At 48.1% G+C, this 25,065-nt stretch overlaps 3 protein-coding genes across 7 annotated transcripts in view; 1 reads left to right on the forward strand and 2 right to left on the reverse strand.

Moving 5' to 3' along the window:
• Window positions 1–1,690: 1,690 nt before the first annotated feature.
• On the reverse strand, window positions 1,691–7,349 carry CDK2 (cyclin dependent kinase 2). Of its 2 annotated transcripts, XM_024736590.1 has the most exons (8): window positions 7,007–7,349; window positions 6,189–6,266; window positions 5,960–6,080; window positions 5,107–5,277; window positions 4,533–4,634; window positions 3,713–3,856; window positions 3,206–3,409; window positions 1,691–2,930 (listed from the first exon to the last, which is right to left on the reverse strand). In XM_024736590.1, exons 1-8 carry the CDS (start codon window positions 7,120–7,122, stop codon window positions 2,826–2,828), a joined length of 1,041 nt encoding a protein of 346 aa, XP_024592358.1. In that variant the 5' UTR covers window positions 7,123–7,349; the 3' UTR covers window positions 1,691–2,825. The 2 variants fall into 2 exon arrangements, with proteins under 2 accessions (XP_024592358.1, XP_024592359.1); XM_024736591.1 differs by lacking the exon at window positions 3,713–3,856 and having other exon boundaries at window positions 7,007–7,345.
• A 768-nt stretch (window positions 7,350–8,117) lies between these two features.
• On the forward strand, window positions 8,118–16,501 carry PMEL (premelanosome protein). Its single transcript, XM_024736589.1, has 11 exons — window positions 8,118–8,221; window positions 11,157–11,267; window positions 11,428–11,574; window positions 12,397–12,531; window positions 12,908–13,069; window positions 13,322–13,963; window positions 14,710–14,826; window positions 15,064–15,148; window positions 15,259–15,464; window positions 15,567–15,654; window positions 16,164–16,501. The coding sequence occupies exons 1-11, from the start codon at window positions 8,146–8,148 to the stop codon at window positions 16,303–16,305; spliced, it is 1,911 nt and encodes a 636-aa protein (XP_024592357.1). The 5' UTR covers window positions 8,118–8,145; the 3' UTR covers window positions 16,306–16,501.
• Window positions 16,494–25,065, reverse strand: part of DGKA (diacylglycerol kinase alpha) — a 20,658-nt gene continuing 12,086 nt past the window's right edge. For 2 of the 4 annotated variants that reach the window (XM_024736584.1, XM_024736585.1), the window contains exons 18-23: window positions 18,761–18,921; window positions 18,419–18,483; window positions 18,092–18,182; window positions 17,610–17,808; window positions 17,373–17,493; window positions 16,859–17,181 (exon numbers count right to left, since the gene is read on the reverse strand). In XM_024736584.1, the coding sequence (XP_024592352.1) occupies window positions 16,953–17,181; window positions 17,373–17,493; window positions 17,610–17,808; window positions 18,092–18,182; window positions 18,419–18,483; window positions 18,761–18,921 (866 nt within the window). In that variant the 3' untranslated portion in view covers window positions 16,859–16,952. The other 2 variants (XM_024736588.1, XM_024736586.1) reach the window with 2 other exon arrangements.

Here is a 25,065-nt window from a genome sequence, read left to right on the forward strand (position 1 = left end):
TCCTCAGCGCCCCCATTAGGCCTGCCGGGGCCCGGCCCCCTTCTCCTTTCTCTGGTGGGCCACTCTAACCCCTCGCAGAGGCCCAGACCCGCCTCTGCCCTCAGGCCGCACTCCTCTCCGGGGCGCTTCCGCCCCTGCCCTTGCGGGCTCCATCAGCCCGGTACCTGGGGATCCGTCTCCCCCGTCGGGCCCAAGCCTGTGTCGAACAGACAAACAGCTGCAGCTCAACCAAACCCTCCTGCCCCTCCTCCTCCTCCTCGCCCTGTGGCGGGTCCCCAGCCAATTGCACGATTACCCGCCTACCATCCAGGGTGGGCTCTGCGCGTGCTAATCCGCCAATCCTCTGGAGAAAGGCAGTGCTGTCACCGAGGCGTAAGAGCAGAGGACTGGACAGGCGGTGCCCCAGGCCAATACAGAGAGGGAAACTTTGAAGATGGACGAGGTGAGGAGCCACTAAAGAGCGAGCTCCCCGAGATAGGGGGCGGTACCCTGTTGACAGGCGTATACTCTAACCAGTAGACTCGCGACACCCTCATGACCCCGCCTTTTAACTCATAAACATCTAATCAGGTGAGCGATGGGGGCGGGTCAAAGTGAAACTTTAACCAGTACTGAGAAAATTCGGGACTTGAATGGCAGGCAAGGCGGGGTTGAAAGAGGCCTTAGGAAGGCCGCTACTGACCTTCGCCCCTCCCCTGGGATTTGGCGGGGCCTGCCTCTGGCGCCCCGCCTTCTATCACAAATTCGCGGGCGTGAAGGGAAATACCTCTCCTAGGGACCCGGAGCCTAGGAATTTAAGCAGCCCTCACGTCGGTGCTTTCGCCTTTTAGTGGGGCCCCAGAGCACAGGAATTTTGGGGATGGCCCGCGGCAGTCTGAGATGTTTTTTGGTGAGCTGAGACAATGGCACCTCTAAGAAGTGGTAGCTTGGGGAGGCTTTAGCCCCTTTATAATAATTTTTCATACAGACGATTGATATATTCTAAATCGCATGTAAATGTGAATAAGTATCTTTAGAAAACTTTTCTGTTTGTGATATGGAACAAAAAGAAAACAAGACGAGGGCTTCCCTGGTGGCGCAGTGGTTGAGAGTCCGCCTGGTGATGCAGGGGACGCGGGTTCGTGCCCCGGTCCGGGAGGGTCCCGCGTGCCGCGGAGCGGCTGCGCCCGTGGGCCATGGCCGCTGGGCCTTCGCGTCCGGAGCCAGTGCTCCGCGACGGGAGAGGCCACAGCAGTGAGAGGCCCGCATGCCGCAAAAAAAACAAACAAAATAAAAACGGTAAAAAAAAAACAAGACGAGCTTACTGGGAAATGCAGCGTCAATGCGAATTACCTTGGAGCCCTCTTCCTACCATACTGCTGTTCCTGAGCCCTAACATTGAAAATCTGGAACTGGAGCCTTGTGTGTATTGTGTATGTGATATGTGTGACTGGTTTAGGGGAAAGTGAAGTAGGAAATACATAAGCTTCACTTTCCTCAGCTGTAAAATGGGGGCAATAATTCCCACTTCACCCACCCGTGGCACTATCCCAATTGCATCACAGAGGTCGAAATGGAGTGGAATGGGTAGCCCTGCATAGAGTGATTAAGAAAAGGGGTCTGAAACCTATTATCACATGCACACATTCATATTCTCTCTCACACCATTCTTTCAGTAAATATGCAAAAGTAAAGGAGGAGAGACATGAACTATAAAACCAGGAACTTTTTTTTTAATCAATTACAAACTAAATTACAAATAATGTTAATAGCAAGAACACTCAAGGACAAAAGGTGGGAGAGACAAAATCATAAAAAAGAAAAAAAGCTTTTTTTTTTTTGAACATTCGCGTTACAAACCCCAAGGTGCACATGGCAACAAATCCCCACCGATTCCCACTTTAAAAACTGCTATAACCTGAAATATAAATATAATTGTTCATCCTTCTTTTAAAGAAATATTTTTTTCCCAATGTCCCCACTCAGGCACAGCCCTAAAAACGTGTCAGCATTCTCAAAATGAGGTCTTAACCTTAACTTTCACTCCTGTGGGCTGGCCTTCAGAGGGAGATGGAACCTAGCACCTGAAGAACTAAGAATCTTAAAAAGAAGAGAAAAATTCAAACATCTTTCACTTGCCTCATAAGGCCTCGGTGAAGCACAGTCCCTGACCCAGAGCCTCCCAGACACCCCTTGCCTGTAGGAGGGACAGGCAAGAAGACTAGGAGCAATCATTTCTACTGCAGTCCCACCAGGACTGCAGAGACTGGGAGTCTGAGACAGGGAGTCTTGAGTCTCCCAGACTGTTAGGTGAGATGAAGCACTAAAACTAGGGTATAAACTGGTTGGATCTATTTTTTTAACCTAATTCTTTAAAACAGACCCCTCGCCATGTTTTTGTTTTGCTTGGTTTTCAAAAGTTCCAACTTAGTGCCCCTGCTATCAGTTGGCCTTACACAGGGCTGTGGGAGGTTTGGGGTCTCTGTCACCTGAAACACAGAAAATAATAATTGCGGGGCTTTCAGAGACTGGGATGGCAAACTCTATGTGGAGGAAGGAGAAACAGTCTTTTTACTTTTTTTTAAAAAAATACCAGCCCTCCTAAGCAATGACTAAGAGGAAGGGGAGAGCATGGTGCAGATTAAGTGCATGTAATATTGATGCTTCCTTTCAATTTCACCTATTTCTCCCCTCTACCCCCTCTCCCCAGAGTTGGCTGGCTAAGAGGGGCAGGTGAATGCTAAGGCAGCCAGACAAGATCAGTGAGCTAAGAGCCCTGGGCCAAGCCACATCATGCCCCCACTGGAGGAGAGGGTGAGACTGGGAGTAGGGGCTTGAGAAAGCCATCAGAGTCGAAGGTGAGGTACTGGCTTGGTCACATCCTGGAAGAAAGGGTGAGCCAAAGCTGCCTTTGCTGAAATCCGCTTGTTGGGGTCGTAGTGCAGCATTTGCTGGAGGGAGAGATGTATGCTGACGTCAGTAATGTGATAATGGAGTAAATGGGCAGCAGGTGTTTTGAGAAATCAGGAAACAATTCCTTTCACCCAAGGCAGAGTTCCCATTTCCCTCCTTCCTGTATCTAATGGGTGCACAACAGCGAGAGGGAAGCAGGGGCTAGTGAAATGCTAAGACCAGGAGTCCAGGGCCTCATTCTTCCTTCATCCTGGAAAAACCCTGCCCTGGGGGAGTGAATGAGAGGAAATGGGTGCCCACTCCCCACTCTCACCGATAACAAGCTCCGTCCATCTTCATCCAGGGGGGGCACAACTTTGCTAAAATCTTGCCTGGCCCACTTGGGGAAACTTGGCTTATAATCAGGCATAGAAGTAACTCCTGGCCAAACCACCTCATCTGGGGTCCCCAGAGTCCGAAAGATCCGGAAGAGTTGGTCGATCTCAGAATCTCCTGGGAATAGGGCCCGCCGGGTCACCTGAAAATGGGGAAAGAGGAAAAGCCAAGACCCACATTGACGTCAGTCAAAACTGCCCACTGGATAATGGAGGTTCCCACAGGCAATGGAAGGTCAGCAGGGCCCCATGACTCCCTCCCCAGGGCCTTTCATGGGGTCAGTCAAACAGAGCCTGAGACAATGAAGTCCCTTCATCTGTCTCCTCGCCCCCTCCTTCCTTCCCCCAACCATGGCTTTGCAGATCCCCAAGGCTGGGTGGGGCTGGGAGGGGGTGAATGTCTGGGGTGCCACTGACATGTAGCAAAGGGATCCCAAGCCACTCACGGGGTGTGGGGTAGACACTGCGGTCATCCCCCCTCCTTGTGGTGCAGCCACTTCTAGATAGGAGCACAGCGGGCAGAGACTGTGTCTTCCATTTCTTCTGTGTTCCCCACAGCACCTAGCATGGTGCTGGGTACACACTAGGTGCTTAACAAATATTTTTTGATGAATTGAGAGATGAATATGGGCAATTGTAAAGTAATGCACTGGGGTATAAATGCACATTATATATATGGGCTAATGGTCTCCATGCCCCCAGTTACAACCCAGATAAGGGACCATAAAACATACTGCTGATTTGATTTGGAAACTTAGCTCACTCCACTGTTGTATTAAAGGGGATGAGAGCTCCCTTATAAGACTGGGCCTCAGGGATCCTTCAATCTGAAAAGCCAGAGGTTGAGGGGGGATGTGATGTAAGTCTGCAGTTTAAATAAAAGGTGTGGGTAAGGTGAACACAGTTGGCCTCACCACATTCCTGGTGCCCTACAATAAGGTCTACAGGCCAAATGAAGGGGACACTAAATGGAACTCATTTTCCCAAGTATATGCAGGCTAAAGCTAGAATAGTTGCAGAAATGATTTAGCTCAATTCAGAGATAAGATATGTATACTGCATGCTAAAGCTGTTTGAGGATATCCTAACATTGTGGTTGACATCAGGGATGACAGTCCTATCCTTTCCCCACCACCCACTTTGTGCTACTCTAGAGGAAGGACCCTGTGATAAGAGAAGGGCCATGGGTCTAGGCCAAGAAACAGTTCTGTTGTTCTTGAATGTGGGGAGGAGGGGGCTGGGTAGAACTCGGGCATGCCTCCGTACCATCTCAGCAAAGATGCAGCCCAGGCTCCAGATGTCCACAGCTGTGGAGTAGTATTTGCAGCCCAGAAGGATTTCAGGTGCTCGGTACCACAGAGTCACCACCTGAGGACAAGCGTAGGAAGGGGAGGGGTGGTGTATGGGGCATGGAGATTCCCACATCTCACTTCCTCAGGACTACTCTGCTAACTCAGCTTCTTAACAAGCAACTTCTTTCCCTCCATCCTTCCCTTCCCTCTGATTTCCCCTAAGTAAAATAACTGGGTACAACTTCTTAGCCCAGAGTTAGCCTAGTCCATGGTTCTGGGGGCCATATTTTCTGAACCCCCAATTTGCAACCTTCTTGGAAAACTTGAGGCAATCGGTCATAATTTTAATGGTGTGCCATCCAGCTCTCCTGGCTCATTATCTATCAAAATATTAACTCCGTGTATACTCTAAGACCTCTTAGGGTGTCAGAGATACTTTGCATCTAGTGAGAGAGAAACTGCTAGCCAGATAGTTACTAAAAACGTTGTGAATGTCCCTGTTAACACCTCCCAGGAAGTTCAGAGAAGACATGCAGAGAGGGACTCACCTCGTGGGTGTAAGTACGAACAGGGACTCCAAAGGCTCTGGCTAGTCCAAAGTCTGCTAGCTTGATGGCCCCCTCTGCGTTGATAAGCAGATTCTGAGGTTTGAGGTCTCGGTGCAGGACCCGATGAGAATGGCAGAAAGCTAGGCCCTGGAGCAGCTGGAACAGATAGCTCTGACAAGGGGAGAGAAAAGAATGTGTTTTTCCATCACCATGAGAACATTAGGGTCTCCTCTGTGCCTCCATAGTTCTACTAAAGCCTTCACTAGTTAGATAATAATTCCATGTTTACAAGCCATTTCCCTGATTGGACTGTAATCCCAGTGAGGATAAGGATCAGGTTTTACTCAGTTTTGCATTTCTTTTCCATATCCTGTGTTCAGCACATTGAAGGTGTTCAATAAATGTGTGTTGGATAAACGTTTGTTGATAGATGGAAAGTAGCTCTGGGAGTAAAGAACCCAGAAAAACAGACAATAGAGACTCACTGGCTATTTCTCCCACCAAGCAGGTGGAAAGGCTTTTTGGAGGGGTCTACCAAGTGCCCTCCAGTCCCATTTATCTGAGTTTCATCTCACCTTCCACCTGAGCTGCTAAGCTGACTCACTAGAGTTTCAACTTCTTTGATTCTCCTGCCCAGCCTTAGGGTTAATAAGTATAATGAGCAGTGAAGGAGCCACAAAAAAGGTATGTGTGATTGTGTGATTGATTGTGTGTGTGTGTGTGTGTGTGTGTGTGTAGGGGGATGAGGGCTGGGAAGGAAGCTAAGATCACAAATCAACACTCAGTCTGGATTGCCTGCCTTCAGTCCCCCCAAGACATGCCCATGTTGGGAGGAGTTGATGAGAAGGATTACCTTTATGAGGGGAAGAGGAATGCCAGTGAGAGCAGAGGCATCCATGAATTTCTTGAGATCCTGGTGCAGAAACTCAAAAACCAGGTAGAGTTTGTTTTCTGTATGAATGACATCCAGCAGCCTAGGGAAGGGAGGTCCAGGGATAGAGGTGAGGGAGAGAAATGCCCAGACAACACAAACAGAAGGCATCCTCCTTTACTGTCAGAGCACCTCCCAGATACATACTTACTTGACAATATTAGGGTGGTTAAGCTCCTTTAGCAGAGAGATCTCTCGTATGGCAGTACTGGGTACACCCTCCGTCTCACTTGGAGAAGTTGGGAGAGCAGAAATGGGAGTGTGGTTACAAATATTCCTTTTCTCCCAGCCCAGTGATTCTACCCCACCCCCTGCCTCCCCACAGAGACACCATCCCAGCATCCCCCAGGAAAGTGAGAGAAGAGAAGGGGTGCTTCAGGGGTTCATTCATGGATGGACAGGACTGGCTTTTGGACACATTAAGGTCATTATTTCTTCTTTGCCCAGGGTTAGGTTAGCAAAGCCTCCTGGTGAAGGTGAAGAAGGTAACAGGTAAAAAAAAAAAGGGGGGGACGGGAGTAGCAGCACCCAGCCTCTCTAGAGGGGCCAGTGAGGTTCAACTGCCATTCTTTTGAAAGGGGGAGAGAATTCTAAGATGGGGGTGGGGTTGGGGCAGCGAGGAGGGCTCGTCATTCAAAAAGGTGCTCTTTACAGCTTACTGCAAAACCCAGCTCCACAGGGAGTCCTGGAACCCCCATCTCAGAGGCCTCCTTCCTCTTCCTGAGTCTTTCTGACTGTACATTTAGGGGCATCACCCGCCTTTAGGGAGGAAATTTCCCATGGATTCTACACTACCCTATAGTCTCCCCCGGGAAACCCTCTACTCGTCCTTCAACCCACCTCTCCACTTCAAAAGAAGTCCCTCCCTGCTACCTTCCGGTCCCTGGATGGCCACCGCCGGTTGGGGTGGGGGTAGGGGGCACTCAAGGAGCTCCCGAGTAAGGAGTCCCGGGTACAGAGGCCACTCACGTGTCCAGGCGGATTTTTTTAAGCGCCACCACTTCTCCCGTCACCTTGTTTTTGGCTTTGTACACAACTCCGTACGTGCCCTCTCCGATCTTTTCCACTTTTTGGAAGTTCTCCATGAAGCGCTAGCGAGTCGGGTCAGCCCGGCCCTGGAGCGGGGGCCTGGGAACCCTGCAGAAAGCGGCACCCAGCTCTCGGGGGCCGAGGAGGGGAAACAGGGCCCAGTACCGTGGCCCCCGGTCGGGATGGAACGCAGTGTATCTCTCGCTCTTGTCAATTTGTCCAACTTGAAACAATGTTACCGCCTTCACCCGGTTCCCTACCGCCACCAGAAGCCCCGCCCCTCCTTCCCGCGTTTCCCTGGCTCCGCCCTCAGATCTTCCTATTGGTCAACGTCAGAGAGGGAGGGGCCAGCCCTGCGTCCCTCTCTGTAAACGACCCTGACCCGCGCAAGTTTGGTTCCGAGGGGTATTAAGACAAGCTTCAACATAGGTGGGGAGGCTGAACACCTTTTTCCAAGTATCTGATTTGGGATCGAGTTTCCTACCTGTGTCCTGAGTCTATAGGGGTTTCCTGATCTCTAATTCGCCGTTTTCACCACCCCTAGGAAAATGTGTATTGACCTAAGATTGAATGCCACCTGGTCCAGGGAGCCTCCTCTGAAAGCAGGAAGCTGGGAATCTCATTGTAAGGGTCTCCCGGGCCTCGGAGGAGTCGTTGCCTCCGTCTCTCAGCCTACCCCGATACTGTCTCTCTTTGATTTTGGATACAGGGTCACTACTTCTACAGTCTTTTTGAGAGGTTCCTGGTTTGACTCACAATAAATTGATCCACTCTCCCATGATGAATCGTGTGTGTCCGGTACGTGTTTTGTTTTGCAGCTGCCCTTCAGTCAGTTCTTTCCACGGGGGGATGGAGTGCTTTAAGATGAGCGTGACCCTGTGAAACCAGAAACTGTCACTGAGTAGCGGGATGTCCAGGGACCAGGATCCCTCCTCAGTTCTGCCTTTCTCAGGTCCTCCTGCTCCTCCCAGGCCTCCCCTGCAGGGAGAGGAGGAAGGGCTATGCAAATGAGCATCCGTTTCTTATATAGGGGCTTGTCCTACGCCCTAGCGCCTTTGGTTGCTGGAAAGAAGAACAGGATGGATCTGGTGCTGAGAAAATGCCTTCTCCATGTGGCTGTGATGGGTGCTCTTCTGGCTGTGGGGGCCACAGAAGGTGAGTGTGGGGTGTGTGGACATGAGCAAGTGTGAATTTGGGGTTGCACACTTGCTCTGGTTTTCCCCTCCCTAATGGGAGATAACCAGGCAATGCTTCTGGCATCTCCCACCCATTTGATTTAGTGAGGACATGGGCAACTGAGCTCCCTCCCCACATGAAGATTTGGGACTCAGCCTGAAAATAACTCCATTTGCTTGGAAGGGCAAGAGAATAGTGGGTCTTGGTGGCCCTAATTCTGAGACCCCTGGGCAGTGAGCTGGAGCGGGGGCTCCAAGGGAGTAAAATGAGTGGGAGACTCTTTTAGGCAATGTCTCAGGCACTTGGGATAGGGTATTTAAGGTGAGGAGCAAGAGAATGTATTGGATAGAGGGTAAAGAGGCACCACATCCCCTCTTTGGGATGGGCATAGGCGAACACAGCCCAGGCTTTTGTTCTGGGGCTGGGAGAGACAGGCAGAGGGGTCTCAGCTGAGCATCACATGAAAGAGCTCTGGGGGATTGGGGCCTCGTGACAGGAGCAAGGGGGGGTGGGGGTGGTGAGAGGGTCTGGAATGTCCCGTGCTGCTCTGAGGAGGGAGGGTTGGGAGTGGAGAAAGAATGGGGCATCTTATAATTCTCTCGCTCTCGTGGTGGGATGCTCAGTGGGATGATTCCAGATCCTCCCCCAGCAGAATCAACCAGGTTTCTGGTACATATTAGAAATGGAATGAGGATAGTCTCTGCTGTGCTGAAATATCTGCATCGTATTCCAGTGCCCCCCTTTCTCTAGATCCCTGGTCTCACAGACTTCTAGGAAGTTCTCCTTGATCTGACTTCCCTCATTCATGGTGCAGTTTCAAGTCTTTTTCTTTTACTACGCTCCGTATTGTACTCTGGAAACATTATGTTCATACGTGTCCACCTGAGGCTCTTAAAATATTGTGCTTACTTTTTGGATCCTGATTTTTTTATTTTATTTTATTTTTTTATTTTTTTTGTGGTACGCGGGCTTCTCACTGCTGTGGCCTCTCCCGTTGCGGAGCACAGGCTCTGGACATGCAGGCTCAGTGGCCATGGCTCACGGGCCTAGCTGCTCCGCGGCATGTGGGATCTTACCGGACCGGCGCACAAACCCGTGTCCCCTGCATTGGCAGGCGGACTCTCAACCACTGCGCCACCAGGGAAGCCCCTGGATCCTGATTTTTAAAATCATAAGAAGACATTTTTAGATATTCATGAAATTTTGTATGGACTGGTTTCAATAATTTTGTCTAGTGTGAACTAGCATTGTGTTTATTCAAGAAAATATTTCTTCTTTACACATACATACTGAATTTGTACGGTTTTAAATAACATTATGTCTGGGATTTGCTTGTGAATGCTTTAGCCAGGGACTTCCCTGGTGGTCCAGTGGTAAAGAATCCACCTTCCAATGCAGGGGTCACGGGTTAGATCCCTGGTCGCGGAATTAAGATCCCACATGCCGCGGGGGAACTAAACCTGCACACCACGACTACTGAGCTTGCGCGCCTCAAGGAGAGAGTCCGCGTACCACAAACTACAGAGCCCATGCGCTCTGGAGCCCCCGCATCCTGGAGCCCACGCACCACAACTAGAGAGAGAAAACCCACATGCCACAACTAGAGAGAAGTCCGCATGCTGCAACAAAAGATCCCACATGTTGCAACTAAGACCTGACACAGCCAAAAAAAATAAAGGAAGGAAGGAAGGAAGGAAAGGAAGAAAGGAAGGAAAGAAAGAAAGGAAAGGAAAGGAAAGGAAAGGAAAGAAAGAAAGAAAGAAAGAAAGAAAGAAAGAAAGAAAGAAAGGGAAAGAAAGAGGGCTTCCCTGGTGGCGCAGTGGTTGAGAGTCTGCTTGCCGATGCACGGGACACGGGTTCGTGCCCCGGTCCGGAAAGATCCCACATGCTGCGGTGCGGCTGGGCCCGTGAGCCATGGCCACTGAGCCTGCGCGTCCGGAGCCTGTGCTCCACAACGGGAGAGGCCACAGGGGTGAGAGGCCCGCGTACCGCAAAAAAAAAAAAAAAGAAAGAAAGAAAAGTACAGCATTAAAAATGAATACTGTAAAAGAGAAAATTAAAAGCTTTAACCAAAAACCAAACCAACAACAAAGGATCGATAAAGCAAATGTGGCAAAATGTTGATAGTTGTTGGATCTGGGTGAGGCATGTGGAGAGCCATCATATCCTTTTCTTTCAGAGCTCTCTCTTGGTCAGTTATAATAATTTTGTTTGTCCCCACTCCCAAGTTCTACCTGCCTCTGGTCCATCCTCCTCACTGCTTGCTGAAGTGATCCTTCTAAAACACAAATCTGATCATATTCCAAAAGTTTTGAAGGGTAAATTTTATGGTGTGTGAATTATATCTCAATACAAAAAACAAAATCATCTGAGGTGGACTTGCCTACAAGATAAAGGCCAAACTCCTTCGCCTGGCACTCAAAGCCCCCACCCCATCTTCTTGGCCTCATCTCTCACAGTGTACCTCAACCACATTGCTAGTGGTCCCCTATCATGCCATGTGCTTCCATGCCTCCATGTATCTGCTCATGCTGGGCCTTCTGCCTAGAATGCTTTATGCCACAGGCCAACTCCTCATTGGATCCTTCCCAGTCTACTAGAGTGGAATTAATCTGTTTATTCTGTCATTTTATTGTACATCGTGCATGTTTATTATGGCTCATATTAAGCAGTGCCTTGAATTATAGTAATTTATGCCTATGTCTGTTTCATCTACTTTAACCGGAATCTCTTTAGGACCATTTCTTTTTCATTTCTTAAGTTCTTTGCACCTAGCACAGTGCCTGGTACATGGTGGGTATTGGGTAAATTAAAATGCACTTTGAATGTGAGAATGAGTGATGTGACATGGGACACTGTGGTCCCCTGAGAAGGGAGTGATGACCTGAGGGTCCTCATTATACCTTCCTTTTAGGACCCAGAGACCGGGACTGGCTTGGTGTCTCAAGGCAGCTCAGAACTAAAGCATGGAACAGGCAGCTATATCCAGAGTGGACAGAAAGCCAGGGGCCTCACTGCTGGAGAGGTAGGAACTTGGCAATTTCTGGGGAGGGTATGATGGGAATGGGGTGGGGAGAGGAGAGGAGCAAGAACTGGGTTGAATGTCGGTTGAGAAGACAGAAAGGGAAAAGGCATATGGGGAGGGGAAGCCAAGGAGTCCCAGCTAACGCAGCTGCCCTTTCCAGGTGGCCAGGTATCTCTGAAGGTCAGCAATGATGGGCCTACACTGCGTGGGGCAAACGCCTCCTTCTCTATTGCCCTGCACTTCCCTGAAAGCCAAAAGGTGCTGTCAGATGGGCAGGTCATCTGGGCCAACAACACCATCATTAACGGTGGGTACCACTCCACTCCAGGCCTCATTCCCAGGTCTCAGCTCATGCCCCTTCTCCTTCTTCTTCTTTTTTTTAAACAAATTATATATGTAATTAGATTAGAAAACACAGATAAAGCACAAAGAAAAAAAAAATTGTAGTCCCCAAAATGGGGGACAGAAGACCCAGTGGATTTAGAAGTTGGACAGACTTGGATTTAAACCTGTTACCAGTATGTGACCCTGGGCAAGTCACTTAATTGTTTTGTGCTTCCATTCCCTTAATCTGTAGAATAGGGATGATACTACTTTAAAAGGTTGTTGTAAGGATTAAAATGTGATAATATATAAAGAATTTAGCATAATGCCTGCCCTAGCCTACAGTAAAGGCTCAATAGATGTTAGCTGATGCTGTTATTTTTACTTTTATCCCACTAGCCAGAGCAAATCTTTCTAAACATTTTGATACATTTCCAATCTCTTTCTCTCCAATCTCTATGTATATACTTACATAGGTATCTTTTTTTTTTTTTTTTTTTTTCCCCCATTTTTTTGCCGCTCAACATGGAGGATCTTAGTTCCCTGACCAGGGATTGAACCCATGCCCCCTGCATTGGAAGAGTGGAGTCTTTTAACCACTGGACCACCAGAGAAGTCCCTACAAAGGAATCTTTAATTATAGTTTCCATTCTCCCCACTACCACCCACGGTGGGTTATATCAAGGAGAATATATTTTGTAGCTAGGGAGTATTCCCAGAGCCCTGCTCTGGGAGCCATGTTAAAGGTTTTGGTGTATAATAAGGAATGCCAGGGTTTGAGGGTGACTTTGTATCTTCCTTTCAGGGAGCCAGGTGTGGGGAGGACAGCCAGTGTATCCCCAAGAACCTGATGATACCTGCATCTTCCCCGATGGGAGGGCCTGTCCGTCTGGCCCTTCACCTCAGAGAAGAAGCTTTGTTTATGTCTGGAAGACCTGGGGTGAGAGACTCCCTTCTCTGGCCTGTCACCCACACTTGGATTCATCTCTTCCTACCTGATCCCTTTTCTTTTGGTCCCACCCCTAAACTCTGTGAGTTTCCCTAATCTTCACCTCCCCATGACTCTGTTTTCTTCCACAGCACCTAGCTAACTCTATTATACTTCTTTCTGGGAACCCTTCTCCAATTACATCGCATGGAACCCCTCGTTAGGACTCCTTTCCTGCCCTCATATACAAACTTCCAAACACCCGCTGAAATAACCATCCTCTCAATATATCTCCTGACCTTACTTCTCTGGTGCCCTGTCTCTAACCCTTCCCCAGTCCCCTTTGACCAGTAACCCCTTTCTCTACTCTTTTTTCCAAAAACCTCAGGCCAATACTGGCAAGTTCTGGGGGGCCCAGTGTCTGGACTGAGCATTGGGACAGGCAAGGCAGTGCTGGGCACACACATCATGGAAGTGACTGTCTACCACCGCCGGGGGTCCCAGAGCTACGTATCCCTCGCTCACTCCCGCTCAGCCTTCACCATTACTGGTAAGGACTTAGGAAGGGACAAGGCCAGTCTCAGGGCAGGAGGAGGTGGGGAAGCTTGGCTGGGCAGGAAAGGGGAAAGAGGAAATGGTGTGTAGGGGCACCTTATAGGGGCAGAGCCAGGAAGACATGGGCAGAGGAATGTGGGGCTTGGAGCCAGTGAAGGGCCAGGCAGCTTGGGGTTAGAGGATGTGGCTGTGAAGGAAGAAGCTGTGGCCCAGACCTGGTTCTCACCTTTTCTGGCTCCAATCTCAGACCAGGTGCCCTTCTCTGTGAGCGTGTCTCAGCTGCAGGCCTTGGATGGAACGAACAATCACTTCCTGAGAAAGCAACCTCTGAACTTTGCCCTCTGGCTCCACGACCCCAGTGGCTATTTGGCTGGGGCTGACCTCTCCTACACCTGGGACTTTGGAGACAGTACTGGGACCCTGATCTCTCAGGCACTTGTGGTCACTCACACTTACCTAGAGTCTGGCCCAGTCACTGCACAGGTGGTGCTACAGGCTGCCATTCCTCTCACCTCCTGTGGCTCCTCCCCAGTTCCAGGCACCACAGCTGGCCAAGTGCCTACTGCAGAAGTCGTGGGCACTACACCTGCTCAGGTGCCAACTGCAGAGCCCTCTGGAACCACAGCTGTGCAAGTGCCAACTGCAGAGGGCACAGGTACCACAGCTGAGCAGGTACTAGCCTCAGAAGTCATAAGTACCACACCTGCAGAGATGCCAACTGCAGAGGCCATAGGTACGACACCTGAAGTGTCAACTGCAGAACCCTCTGGAACCACAGTTGCACAGGTAACAACTACAGAGCTGGTGAAGACCACAGCTGGAGAGGTACCCACCCCTGAGCCTGACAGTCCAGATGCCAGCCCATTCTTGTCTACAGAAGGTATTACAGGTAAGAGGGCCAGAATGAATGAGGTTCATTGAGGTGGGGGCATTTGTCACAGCTCTAAAGACCTGAAAGACTTATTCTGGATCCAGATGTTACCCAATCCTTAGCTTACCAGTGGAGTCCCTTCAGAGTCTTCACTGGTTTTAGAGCCCCCCAAGTCCCTCTTAATGGTATGGAAGAGATCCAGAGTTCAGGAAACCAGGGTCTTCACCTAGGCCATGGGGAGAGAGCTTGTTGCTCCTGTCTCTGCAAAGAGCTGTTCCCTAAAGTGAAGGTCAGGGAGCAGTCTGTGATCATTTACATGATACTTATATCTCATTTTCTGATTAAGTGTAAATGCATAGAAATCTTTCCCAGTTTCTAACACCATTTCCCACCTCTGGATTCCCATCCCAAAGTAGGTTTACCTGGAATTGTGGTAGAAACACTGAAAAGGGAGGAATAAGATAGTGACACTATAATGAGTTAACATACGTCAAGTGTCTAACCCAGGACCTGGCACAGTGTGGGGTGTGATAAACATTTGGGATTTTTAAAACTCCAGCTCTACCCCTAACTGTGACTCTGGGGCAGTCATTTCTCCTTCTGGGCCTCAGTTTCCTTATCTATAAAATGAGATTTCCCAGCTCTTGCCTGATTCCAAGCCTGGATCCCGTAGCTCTGGCTCTACCTGGAAAAATGCCTGCTTGGCCTCTGTTTCCAGGTGTCATTTGTCTCATGACTTTGCCTCTTCAATCCTCTCCTGCCAGGCTCCCAGAGCCCCCTGCTGGATGACACAGCCACCTTAATCCTGGTGAAGCGACAAGTCCCCCTGGATTGTGTTCTGTATCGATATGGCTACTTTTCCCTCACCCTGGACATTGTCCGTGAGTCTTGCCTACTTTGGGAGCTGGTGGAGGGAAGGCGTGTGCGGCTTAGGGCTGCCCAGTGGAAGCACACCCTGGAAGGAGTTACTCACCTGAACAAGAATACCCAAATCCCAGGGTTTTCATTTGAAGGCATGAGGATGGGATCGGGGAGGTAGCCCGAGGACCTTCCTGTCCGTGGGCCTTTAGGGAGGACTGGTGGAGGAGTCCCAGACTTAAAACCTTGCAACTTTGCAGAGGGTATTGAGAGTGCTGAGATCCTGCAGGCTGTGCCATCCAGTGAAGGAGATGCATTTGAGCTGACTGTGTCTTGCCAAGGCGGGTGAGTGTCCCACTGGTTGCCCCGAGAACTCTCGGGTTGACCGCCGCCCTGCTCTCTGGTGTCTACTGTTCCTTCCCAGACTCCCTGACATAAGCTGACATCTCTCCCAGGCTACCCAAGGAGGCCTGCATAGACATCTCATCGCCAGGGTGCCAGCCCCCTGCCCAGCGGCTGTGTCAGCCTGTGCCACCCAGCCCAGACTGCCAGCTGGTTCTGCACCAGGTACTGAAGGGCGGCTCGGGGACCTACTGCCTCAATGTGTCTTTGGCTGATGCCGACAGCCTGGCAATGGTCAGCACCCAGCTTGTCATGCCTGGTAGGTACTTGGACAAGAGGTAGGATGAAGAAGGGGAGTGGTAGAGGATATGTGACAGGAAGCAGATGCTGACTATAGCTATGTCTGGGATTCTGCCTGTAGGTCAAGAAGCAGGCTTCGGGCAGGCTCCCCTGTTCTTGGGCATCTTGCTGGTATTGATGGCTTTGCTGCTCGCATCTCTGGTATATAGGTGAGAGCCACACCATGCCGCTCACACCCCCTTATCCCTTAGCACCACCGCTCATGGTGGAACCACCACCCCCTTCAAGAAAGCATAATGTCCAGGAAAGAGCCCAGATTTGGAAGTTAAACAGGTCTAGGCTGCAGTCTTGCTGGTGGGATCTTGGGGAAGTAGCTTAACCTTTCTGAGCCTCTGAAAGGTAGGAAAACTGATACCTGCCTTGTGAGGCTGTTGTCAGGATTCTAGACAATGGGTAAAGCACCTGGTTCTGAAGCAAGAGTGCAATAAATGATGATCTTGATGATTTTTGTTATGAATAACAAAAGGGTGAGAGGGGAATGGACAGAGGTTACCACAGAAATAAGAGAGGATGAACTCTGTTGGTGAGAAGGAGGGGAAGGAGCCAGGATCAAGGCCAAGGAAACCTGGGATATGATTTATCCTCTTGGTTGGAGAAGCACAAACAGGCTGCCATTGACTACCACTAACCAGTATCCCTGCTTTTCTCCCAATATCAGGAGAAGACATACGAAGCAGGGCCGAGCTCTCCCCCTTCCCCAGCTGCCACCCGGCAGAACCCAGTGGCTACGTCTGCCCTGGGTCTTCCGCTCTTGCCCCATTGGTGAGAGCAGCCCCCTCCTCAGTGGGCAGCAGGTCTGAGTACTCTCACGTGATGTCATGATTTACCCAGTGTGGACAGCAATGCCTATCTTTTCTCCAGTCTTCCCTTGGAAACTACCATTGCCTGAAATAAAGACTCAGAACCTGGAGCTGTTATTTCCTTACTTCTGGGAGAATCTATGTCAATAAAGGAGTGGAGGTATAAAGGAAGGAGGTGTACCACTTACTTAACAGATACCCCAGTGGGAAAAAAAGTCATTTTATTCAGATGAGGCACTTTCAATGTATTGTTTGTGATGTGTGTGTGGATGTGTGTGTGTGCACATGTGCATGGGGAATAGTGGAGATGGTGCGGGATAATAAATACTGTGAGGGTGAAGGAACACTCTCCTGAGCTGGCAGGAGTGTTTGGCAGCAATGTACAGAGCCTAGGGAGTAGAGTCCAGGCACAAGGAGGTGGGCTCAAGGCTGGCTTGGAGGCTGAGGTGTCCCCCCCTCAGCATAAGAAGCCAAAGAAATTGGAGGAGCGGGGGGGTGGGCCCACAAGCATGGGCATCTGGTTCCTGTGGGTAATCTTGATCTGGAAAGGAAGGAGGCGCATTCAGAGATAAGACCTAGTGCCTTGGGGCTGGAGCAGCAGAGATTTGGGGGAAAATCTGTAGGGTTCAGGGTGGGTTGCCAGGGTGCTAGAGAGGCCATGGTAGGAAGGCCAGGGGCTGAGAAATCAGGATTTGGGAGGAAGGGTGCACAGGGGAACTTGAGGCCTCAGCAGGAAGTAAAGAAGCTGTGGAATGGAAATTTAGGATCCACGGAGGCTGGGGGTTCAGTTTTTGGCGGGCATAGGCAATACTCACTGTACAGGGTGTCTGCATCCAGGGTTCTCCATCAATTTGCATGGGGAGGGTTTTTGTGGTGCTGTGTGAGGTCAAGGCAGATTGGTGGCAATTTCTTTATCAATCAAGTACCAAAACTCTGTTCTTAGGTTGGCCTTGAGACCCTTTGTTACTGAGGAAGGTCTGGTACAGTCCCTCCCCACCATTCCCATACCCTTCTGCTTTCCTGGTCCCACTCCTTCCCTCAGAGCCCCCAGCTTGAGTTTTCCTTACTGGAAGGTGATCTCAGAGCACTTGGCTAGCCGATGTCCAGCATTCTTGAGCTTGGTATAGATCTGGCCCATTTCAATTGCACCCTCCAGCCCTACTACTTCCAGCCGCTTGTCGCTTAGGTCTGGGGGGGTGGGAAGTAGGGAGACAGGTTTTGTAGAAGCAGGGTTCCTCTGAAGAGAGTCACACCTTCTCCTTAGTCCCCACCGCCCACTCAGCTCCCAAGGCTGCTCCTCTTACCTGGTACACAGGTTTTCAGGATATCAGGGTCGGTGATCACTTTGGCCGTAGCACCTAAGGCCTGGTTGATCCCATGGATATCGCTGTGCGGTCTCTTGGTGTCACCCCAGAGGTTGGAGCCCCCATGCGTGCTCGGGATGTTTAGCACTGCGATGCCTTCTAGGGACAGGTTGCTCAGATCCAGTGGTTTCCCACAGATCTGAGGGGAGGAGAGCACAGATCCTTGCCTCACGGCATCATGATGGACGTGACCACTCCCTCCACCAGATAACACACTGGGAAGACTAGGATTTGGAGGTTTGCAAGAGGTGGAGGGAAGTAGGGACTGGTGTATCTTAAGAACTTGGGAAATCGGGATTAGAGAGCAGGGAGGTCAAAGTATAGGTTCAAGAATATGAGAAGTTCCTGAGGGCTCCTGTGGAGGGAGAAAGTAAGATATAAGGGGCTAAAAAGGATGTGGGGTTGGCTCTCAACACACCCACCTCAACTGTCAAAGATTCCTCCAGCTTTTTGCACGTTGAGAAGATGGATTCAGAAGTGGCAAATTCGAAGTACCATAGCTTGTTCTTCATTCTGTGTCGGCCCCACACCAGGCCCAGGAGGGAGGGGACAAATTACACAGTGCTGGCACAGGTGGGCTAAGTGACAGGGAAGGGCATCAACCTCCCAACTGCAGTCCCATGGGGAACAGGGAAGCTTGGTTGAGGGGCTTCCTAGAGGTGTCACTGCCCGTCTAAGCACTGAGTCAAACTTGGCCACCACGTGGTCCCTGCTACTGTGTATGCCCACACCCGCCCCCTCTCCCTCACCTGCTGTTGAACTTCTCAGGATACTTCTCCCGCATGATGTGAAATCGGTGAGCAATAGAGGCATCCTGGGGAGTCCAGGGCATATGAGATCAGAGGCTGCCTCATTCATCAGCACAGAACCCTCTCTCTCTTTAACTCTCCAGTTTGGGAGTGATACATCCCACATTCTGTTTTTTTTTTTTCGTTCCACATTCTTTTCTTGCAACTCACACCACTGTGTCCACTTCTGATTTCCCTGTGTCGCAGCTCCTTTACCCTCTACCTTCCTTTTCTGCCCTCCTCCAGCCTCTGCCTGCTTAACCCCCACTTCCTCCCATCCCCCCCATGCCCCACTCCACTGACCACACCAATGGAGAAGTAGTTATTGATGATTTGAAAGGGGACTGGGTCACTCTTTTCTTCAGTTTGTTGGGGTATCACCTCCACAGACCATCGATCCATGTGTACCACCTTACTCGTCTCTAAATCCTTGAGGATCTTCCCCAGATTCTGTCCCTCATACCCTAAGGATGGTATGAAGACAGGTTAGCACTGAACCCTGGGTCCCAAATGGACCTCCTCTCAGCTCCCAGATCCACAGATTCCCAGGGTTCCTCTGCCCTGGTTCTGTAGATCCTCCAAGCCCTAAGCAGTGAAAGGGCAGGGTGTTCAGTCATGGCTCCCATGGACCAATCTTAAGGTCAGACTCTTACTGACCCTTTTCTCCACACTGTCACTGTCATGGAGGGTGAAAGTTCCCAATGTGTGTGCGCATCTAACAATAATGCCAAAGTTCATTTGGAAGAGTAAAGAAAACAGCTGGGAAAATGAAAAGTGCCGAAAAAGATAAGTGATGAATGGGAATAATCTCTCTCTTTCTCTGACGCTTCCTCTCCCCATTCTACCAGATAGAACACAGTATAGAGCAAGGGTATCAAAACAGGGCAATAACTGGCACAGTGCCTGGAATAAAAAGTTCAATAGTAAAGAACAGAGTGCCCAGAAATAGACTCAAGTATATATGGGAATTTAGTATATCATGACATTTTAAATAAATGGGGAAAGATAGATTATTCAGTAAATAGTACTGGATGTAGAAGTCACCCCTTACACTAAAATAAATTCAAGATGGGTCAAAGAATTTAAATGTAAGCAGAATTTGTACTAGCAGAAAACATGAGTGGATGTTTCATAATCTTCGAGCGGAAAAAGCCTTTCTAAAGCATAGTACAAAACTCAGAGCCAAACAAGAAAAAGACTGAGAAATACAATTATATGAAAATTAAAAACTTCTGAAATCAAACAGAAGTAAAGCAAATATATTTGGAATTTTCAAAATTGCCACAAAATAAACTGAAATAGTTCTGACAAATAAATAAATAAAAAGACCTAACCAAGCAAACAAACAACTTCTGTACAGTTAAATAAACACACACCTAAATAAAAGACAAACTGGGAAAAAATATCTGCAGCACACATAACAGACTAACTTCTCCAACATTCAAAAAGTGCTTACAAATCACTATATTTAAAAAGTCAGGGGGACTTCCCTGGTGGCGCAGTGGTTAAGAATTTGCCTGCCAATGCAGGGGGCATGGGTTCGAGTCCTGGTTCGGCAAGACCCCACATGCCGCGGAGCAACTAAGCCTGTGCACCACAACTACTGAGCCTGCACTGTAGAGCCTGTGAGCCACAACTACTGAGCCCACGTGCCACAACTACTGAAGCCCATGCGCCTAGAGTCTGTTCTCTGCAACAAGAGAAGCCACCGCAATGAGAAGCCCGCGCACCGCAATGAAGAGTGGCCCCTGCTTGCCACAACTAGAGAAAGCCCACGTGCAGCAACAAAGACCCAACGCAGCCACAAATAAATAAATTTAATAAAAAAACAATAATAGCATTAAAAAAAAAATTAGGGACTTCCCTGGTGGTCCAGTGGTAAAGAATCTGCCTTCCAATGCAGGGGACACGGGTTCAACCTCTGGTCTGGGAACTAAGATCCCACATGCCACGGGGCAACTAAGCCCGCGCACAGCTACCGAGCTCGTGCACCTCAACTACAGAGTCCACGTGGTCTGGAACCCATGCACCACAGCAAGAGAGAGAAAACCCGCAGGCTACAACTAGAGAGAAGTCCGCACGCTGCAACGAGCGCTGAGAGGAAAGATCCCACGTGCCGCAATGAAGACCGGAGGCAGCCAAATAAATAAATAAATAAATATTTTTTAAAAAGTCAGTAGAAAAATGGCAAATAACTCAAGCCAATCACAGAAGAAATACAAATGGCCAATATTCATATTAAAGATGCTCAATATTACTAATAGTTAAAAGAATTGTAAATTAAAATTGTAAATTAGTTAATTTTTTGTGCCTATCAGATTGACAGACTATGAAGAGACTGAGAAAGCCAAACACTAATGGGATTATTAATAAACTGGCACTCTCATTTGCTGTTAGTTGGAGCATAAATTGGTATTTCATTTTTGGAAGACAATTTGGCAACTTTTACCAAAACGTTATCAAATTTTATCAAAACATATTCTCTGACACAGCAATTCCACTTTCAGGAATTTCTCCTACAGAAACAAAAATCCACAGAGATGGATGTATAAGGATTTTTGCTGAGGTACTCTGTAAAACAGGAAAAAACTGGAAACAATCTAAATGTCCACCAGGAGGGGAAGGTTATATAAATTATGCCAAATCCATGCTATGAAATAATGTGCAGCTATTGAAATCAGAATGAAATCTCTGTGTAGTATCATGGAAAGTTCTCCAAGACATATTCAATGAAAAAAGAAGTCCCAGGACAATGTGTGTAGTATGATCCCATTTATGTTTGTTTAAAAGTTATGTGTGTGTGTGAAAACAGGAAAATGAGTGCAAATAGGAAACAGTTATCTCTGGGGAGGAATGTGGAATTTGGTGAGGGGGTAGGGAAGAGGAAACCTGTATGTGAAGACTCACACATTTTACTTTTTAAAACCTTCCACGGTGAAAATGTACTGATGCATTACTTGTGTAATTTTTTAAAAATAAAATAACTAGTAAAATATTTATACTTTGAGCCAGCAATTCCACTCCTAGAAATCTCTTCTAGAGAAATTCTCACATCTGTGTGCAGAGATAGACTGCAGTATGGTGTGTAATAAAAAACTGAATGCTACCCAAATGTCTATCAATATGGGACTAGTTAGGGAATTCCCTGGAGGTCCAGTGGTTAAGACTCCACGCTTCCACTGCAGGGGGCACGGATTCAATTCCTGGCTGGGGAACTAAAATCCCACATTCCGCGTGGTGCAGCAAAAAAAAGAAAAGAAAAGAAAAAAGTCTTCACTTCCTCACATTCCATCAATGGTTCAACCCACTATAATTTGCCTTTCTCCATACCACCCTGCTGAAACTCTTTTGGCAAAGATTGCCAGTGATTCCTGCCAAAACCAATAGTATATCTTTAGCTCTCATTTTAACACATGAAACTCCTCACTCAGCCTCTAAAATACCACTAAAGTCACAGAGGACCTGTTCTGTTTTTTCTTAGTCTCTGTGGTAAGCAAAGCAACGCCTTTCAGAGGTGTGCACAACCTAATCTCCAGAATCTGTGCATATGTTGCCTTAAATGGCGAAAGAGACTTGGCAGATGTGATTAAGTATTTTAAGATGAGATTATCCTGGATTATCTGGCTGGGCCCTATGTAATCACAGGGCTCCTAATAAGTGAAAGAAGGCTACAAGAAAGAAGAGTCATGGAAGGAGATTTGACAACGGCAGCAGAGCTTGGAAGGATAACATTGCTGTTGGAAACGGGGGATATAAGCCAAGGAATATAGGCAGCCTGCAGTAACTGGAAAAGACAAGGCAAGGGATTCTCCCCTAGAGCCTCTAGAAAAAATACAGCCCTGCCAACATCTTGATTTTAGCGCAGTGGAAATGATTTTGGATTTGTGCCCTCAAGAACTGTTAAGATAATACATTCGTGTTGTTTTAAGGCACCATGGTGATTTGTTACAGCAGCAAGAGGACACTAATACAGACTCCTTTAATAATTCATCTTCTTCTGTTCAACCCTTAAATAGGGTGTTTACCAGGATCTGGCTGTCCTTATCCACTTTCTCTTCTTACCTCTTTCCCTGGGTAACTCATCTACTCTGAGAATGTCAATTACCTCCTAGAAGTTGACTCTCAAACACATACCTTCAGCCCTGACTTCTCTCCTAAATTCCTAACATCAATTTCTGACTACCCACCACACATCTCCACCTAGGTGCTCCACTAATACCTTAACTCAATACATCCAAAACCAAATCTATATTTCTTCCTTAAACTGGTCCTCCTCCTATATTCCCTATTTTTTAAAAAAAATTATTTATTTAATTTATTTTTGGCTGAGTTGGGTCTTCTTTGCTGTGCGCGGGCTTTCTCTAGTTGTGGCGAGCGAGAGCTACTCTTCGTTGCAGTGCATCGGCTTCTTATTGCGGTGGCTTCTCTTGTTGTGGAGCATGGGCTCTAGGCCCGCAGGCTTTAGTAGTTGTGACACGTGGGCTCAGTAGTTGTGTCTCACGGGCTCTAGAGCACAGGCTCTGTAGTTGTGGTGAACCGGCTTAGTTGCTCTGCAGCATGTGGGATCTTCCCGGACCAGGGATCGAACCTGTGTCCCCTGCATTGGCAGGCAGATTCTTAACCACTGCGCCACCAGGGAAGCCCTATGTTCCCTATTTTAATAAATGGTATCCCCATTTGCTCAGTCCACAAACCTAGAAAATGTCTTAGACTTGTCTTTACCTCTTCCTCCACAATCCATTAGTTACCAAGTATTGTGGCTTCTACCCCATGACTCCACTGGTGCTGCCTTTGCTTTTGTGCTCATCATCTCTTGACTAGACTATTGCAATCGAGGTCCTGCCTTCTTCTTCCAATCCATCCTCCACAGAGCTCCCATAGCAGTATTCCTTCCATCAGTCCCCCTTTGAATCTTAGGATTTTTTTCAATATCAACACAAGTTTTCATTAGTGCTGTATTTATATCATTATTTTCATGATTCAGATGGAATTAGCAGAAACTGCTATGAGAGTCTTATTTGCAAAACACAAAGTGAAGACTCAGGGCTTCCCTGGTGGCGCAGTGGTTGGGGGTCCGCCTGCTGATGCAGGAGACGTGGGTTCGTGACCTGGTCCGGGAGGATCCCACATGCCGCGGAGCGGCTGGGCCCGTGAGCCATGGCTGAAGTTCATGATTTCAAAGTGTCTAATACTGTTAATGAAAACAAAGTCAGATGTTGAGGATTTAAGCATGCCTCCCCCACAAATGGTCATATGTTTACATACAAGATTTAAATTATATTATGACAGATATTTCTCCTTTCTGGAATAATATAAAAAGTAATTTTTATTATATACAAACTATAATTTATATATATAAAGTATTATATATGCACACACACACACACACACACACACACACCTATTTTTTCTTTTAGTTACATCTTTCATGAGTTCCAGAGCTCCCCATGGTTCAGGGATTGCACATTCAAATGCCTCAGAGGCTAGAAACGTAAAGTGAATGACTGGAAGGGAGGTAAGAGGATTGTGGTGAATTGAAGGATACATGACCCACTTCTTAGAAATAACCAAGGTCAAAAAAATTCAAAACACTGCAAGACAAACAATACAAAACACTACACATCATTTCTGTGGGCTGTGAGTTTTCAAACTCTGGCAGGATGAAGTTAAAAACTCCTCACTACAGCATTCATGACCCTCCATTTTCTGGACCCTGCTCAATTCAGTCCTCCCTCTTCTCATTGCCCACTGTGCACCCTATGTCCCAGTCACAATGAACAACTCGCTTTCCAAAATGCACCACCATGTTGTTTGGTGACTCCTCTGGCCTTACACAACTTCTTCCACCTAGAATACTTTCTACTCTCCTTAGCAGCCTCCTATTCCATAATCTCCTGTAAGATCTCAGAGCTGGACTCTGAATCCAAGAGCCTCAATTCCAAGACAACTTCCTCAATTCCAGGACAATTTCAATCTGCCCCACACTGACCTCTTTATCTACCAATTACATCTCTCAAACTTTCTCTTTGAAGGGAAAAAGAGACTAGAAATGGGAGAGCAGCTAGGAGACTGTTGCAATAGACATGGGAAAAATTATGAATGAATGAATGACCCCTGATTACAGCTGAACCTTGAATAACATGGGGGTTAATCTGTGTATAACTTATAGTTGGCCCTCCGTATCCACTGTTTCTCCACATCTGCGGATTCAACCAACCATGGACTGTGTAGTCCTATAGTATTTACTACTGAAAAATATCCTCAATAAGTGAACCGGCGCAGTTCAAGACCATGCTGTTCAAGGGTCAACTGTAATTGGTTGGATAAATGAATGAATCATGGCCAAGCTCCCTGCTAGCTCCATCACTCAGCATCTGGCTTAGCTCTTATACAACCTTCCTTATTCCCACATTGTCCTCTCTACCCCCATATTCTTTGATTCTGAGCCCTAAGACTTGGGAGAAACAGAAGGATATTTTTAGGTTTATAGGGAAGAGGACTGTCACCCTTGACCCTTCTAGGTTCAGACTGTCATCCTTGACCCTTCAGGTCTTTGCTTCTTCCAGAGCTCTCTTCCTTTGGGACAATCCACTTTGGGACCCCCCCCC

The sequence above is a fragment of the Neophocaena asiaeorientalis genome, unplaced genomic scaffold (genome assembly GCF_003031525.2).
Source record: "Neophocaena asiaeorientalis asiaeorientalis breed wild unplaced genomic scaffold, Neophocaena_asiaeorientalis_V1.1 scaffold134, whole genome shotgun sequence".
Classification (NCBI taxonomy): domain Eukaryota; kingdom Metazoa; phylum Chordata; class Mammalia; order Artiodactyla; family Phocoenidae; genus Neophocaena; species Neophocaena asiaeorientalis.

Bases quoted from the DNA above. Each gene is read 5' to 3' on its own strand.
- PMEL (XM_024736589.1), top strand. From the start codon at position 8,146: ATGGATCTGGTGCTGAGAAAATGCCTTCTCCATGTGGCTGTGATGGGT. The intron at 12,532-12,907 runs GTGAGAGACTCC...CAAAAACCTCAG, and splicing joins TTATGTCTGGAAGACCTGGG to GCCAATACTGGCAAGTTCTG. The intron at 13,964-14,709 runs GTAAGAGGGCCA...CTCTCCTGCCAG, and splicing joins GTCTACAGAAGGTATTACAG to GCTCCCAGAGCCCCCTGCTG.
- CDK2 (XM_024736590.1), bottom strand. From the start codon at position 7,122: ATGGAGAACTTCCAAAAAGTGGAAAAGATCGGAGAGGGCACGTACGGA. The intron at 6,267-7,006 runs GTGAGTGGCCTC...AACTTCTCCAAG, and splicing joins AAAAAAATCCGCCTGGACAC to TGAGACGGAGGGTGTACCCA. The intron at 3,410-3,712 runs GTGAGTGGCTTG...CCCCATTTTCAG, and splicing joins CAGTGTCTACCCCACACCCC to GTGACCCGGCGGGCCCTATT.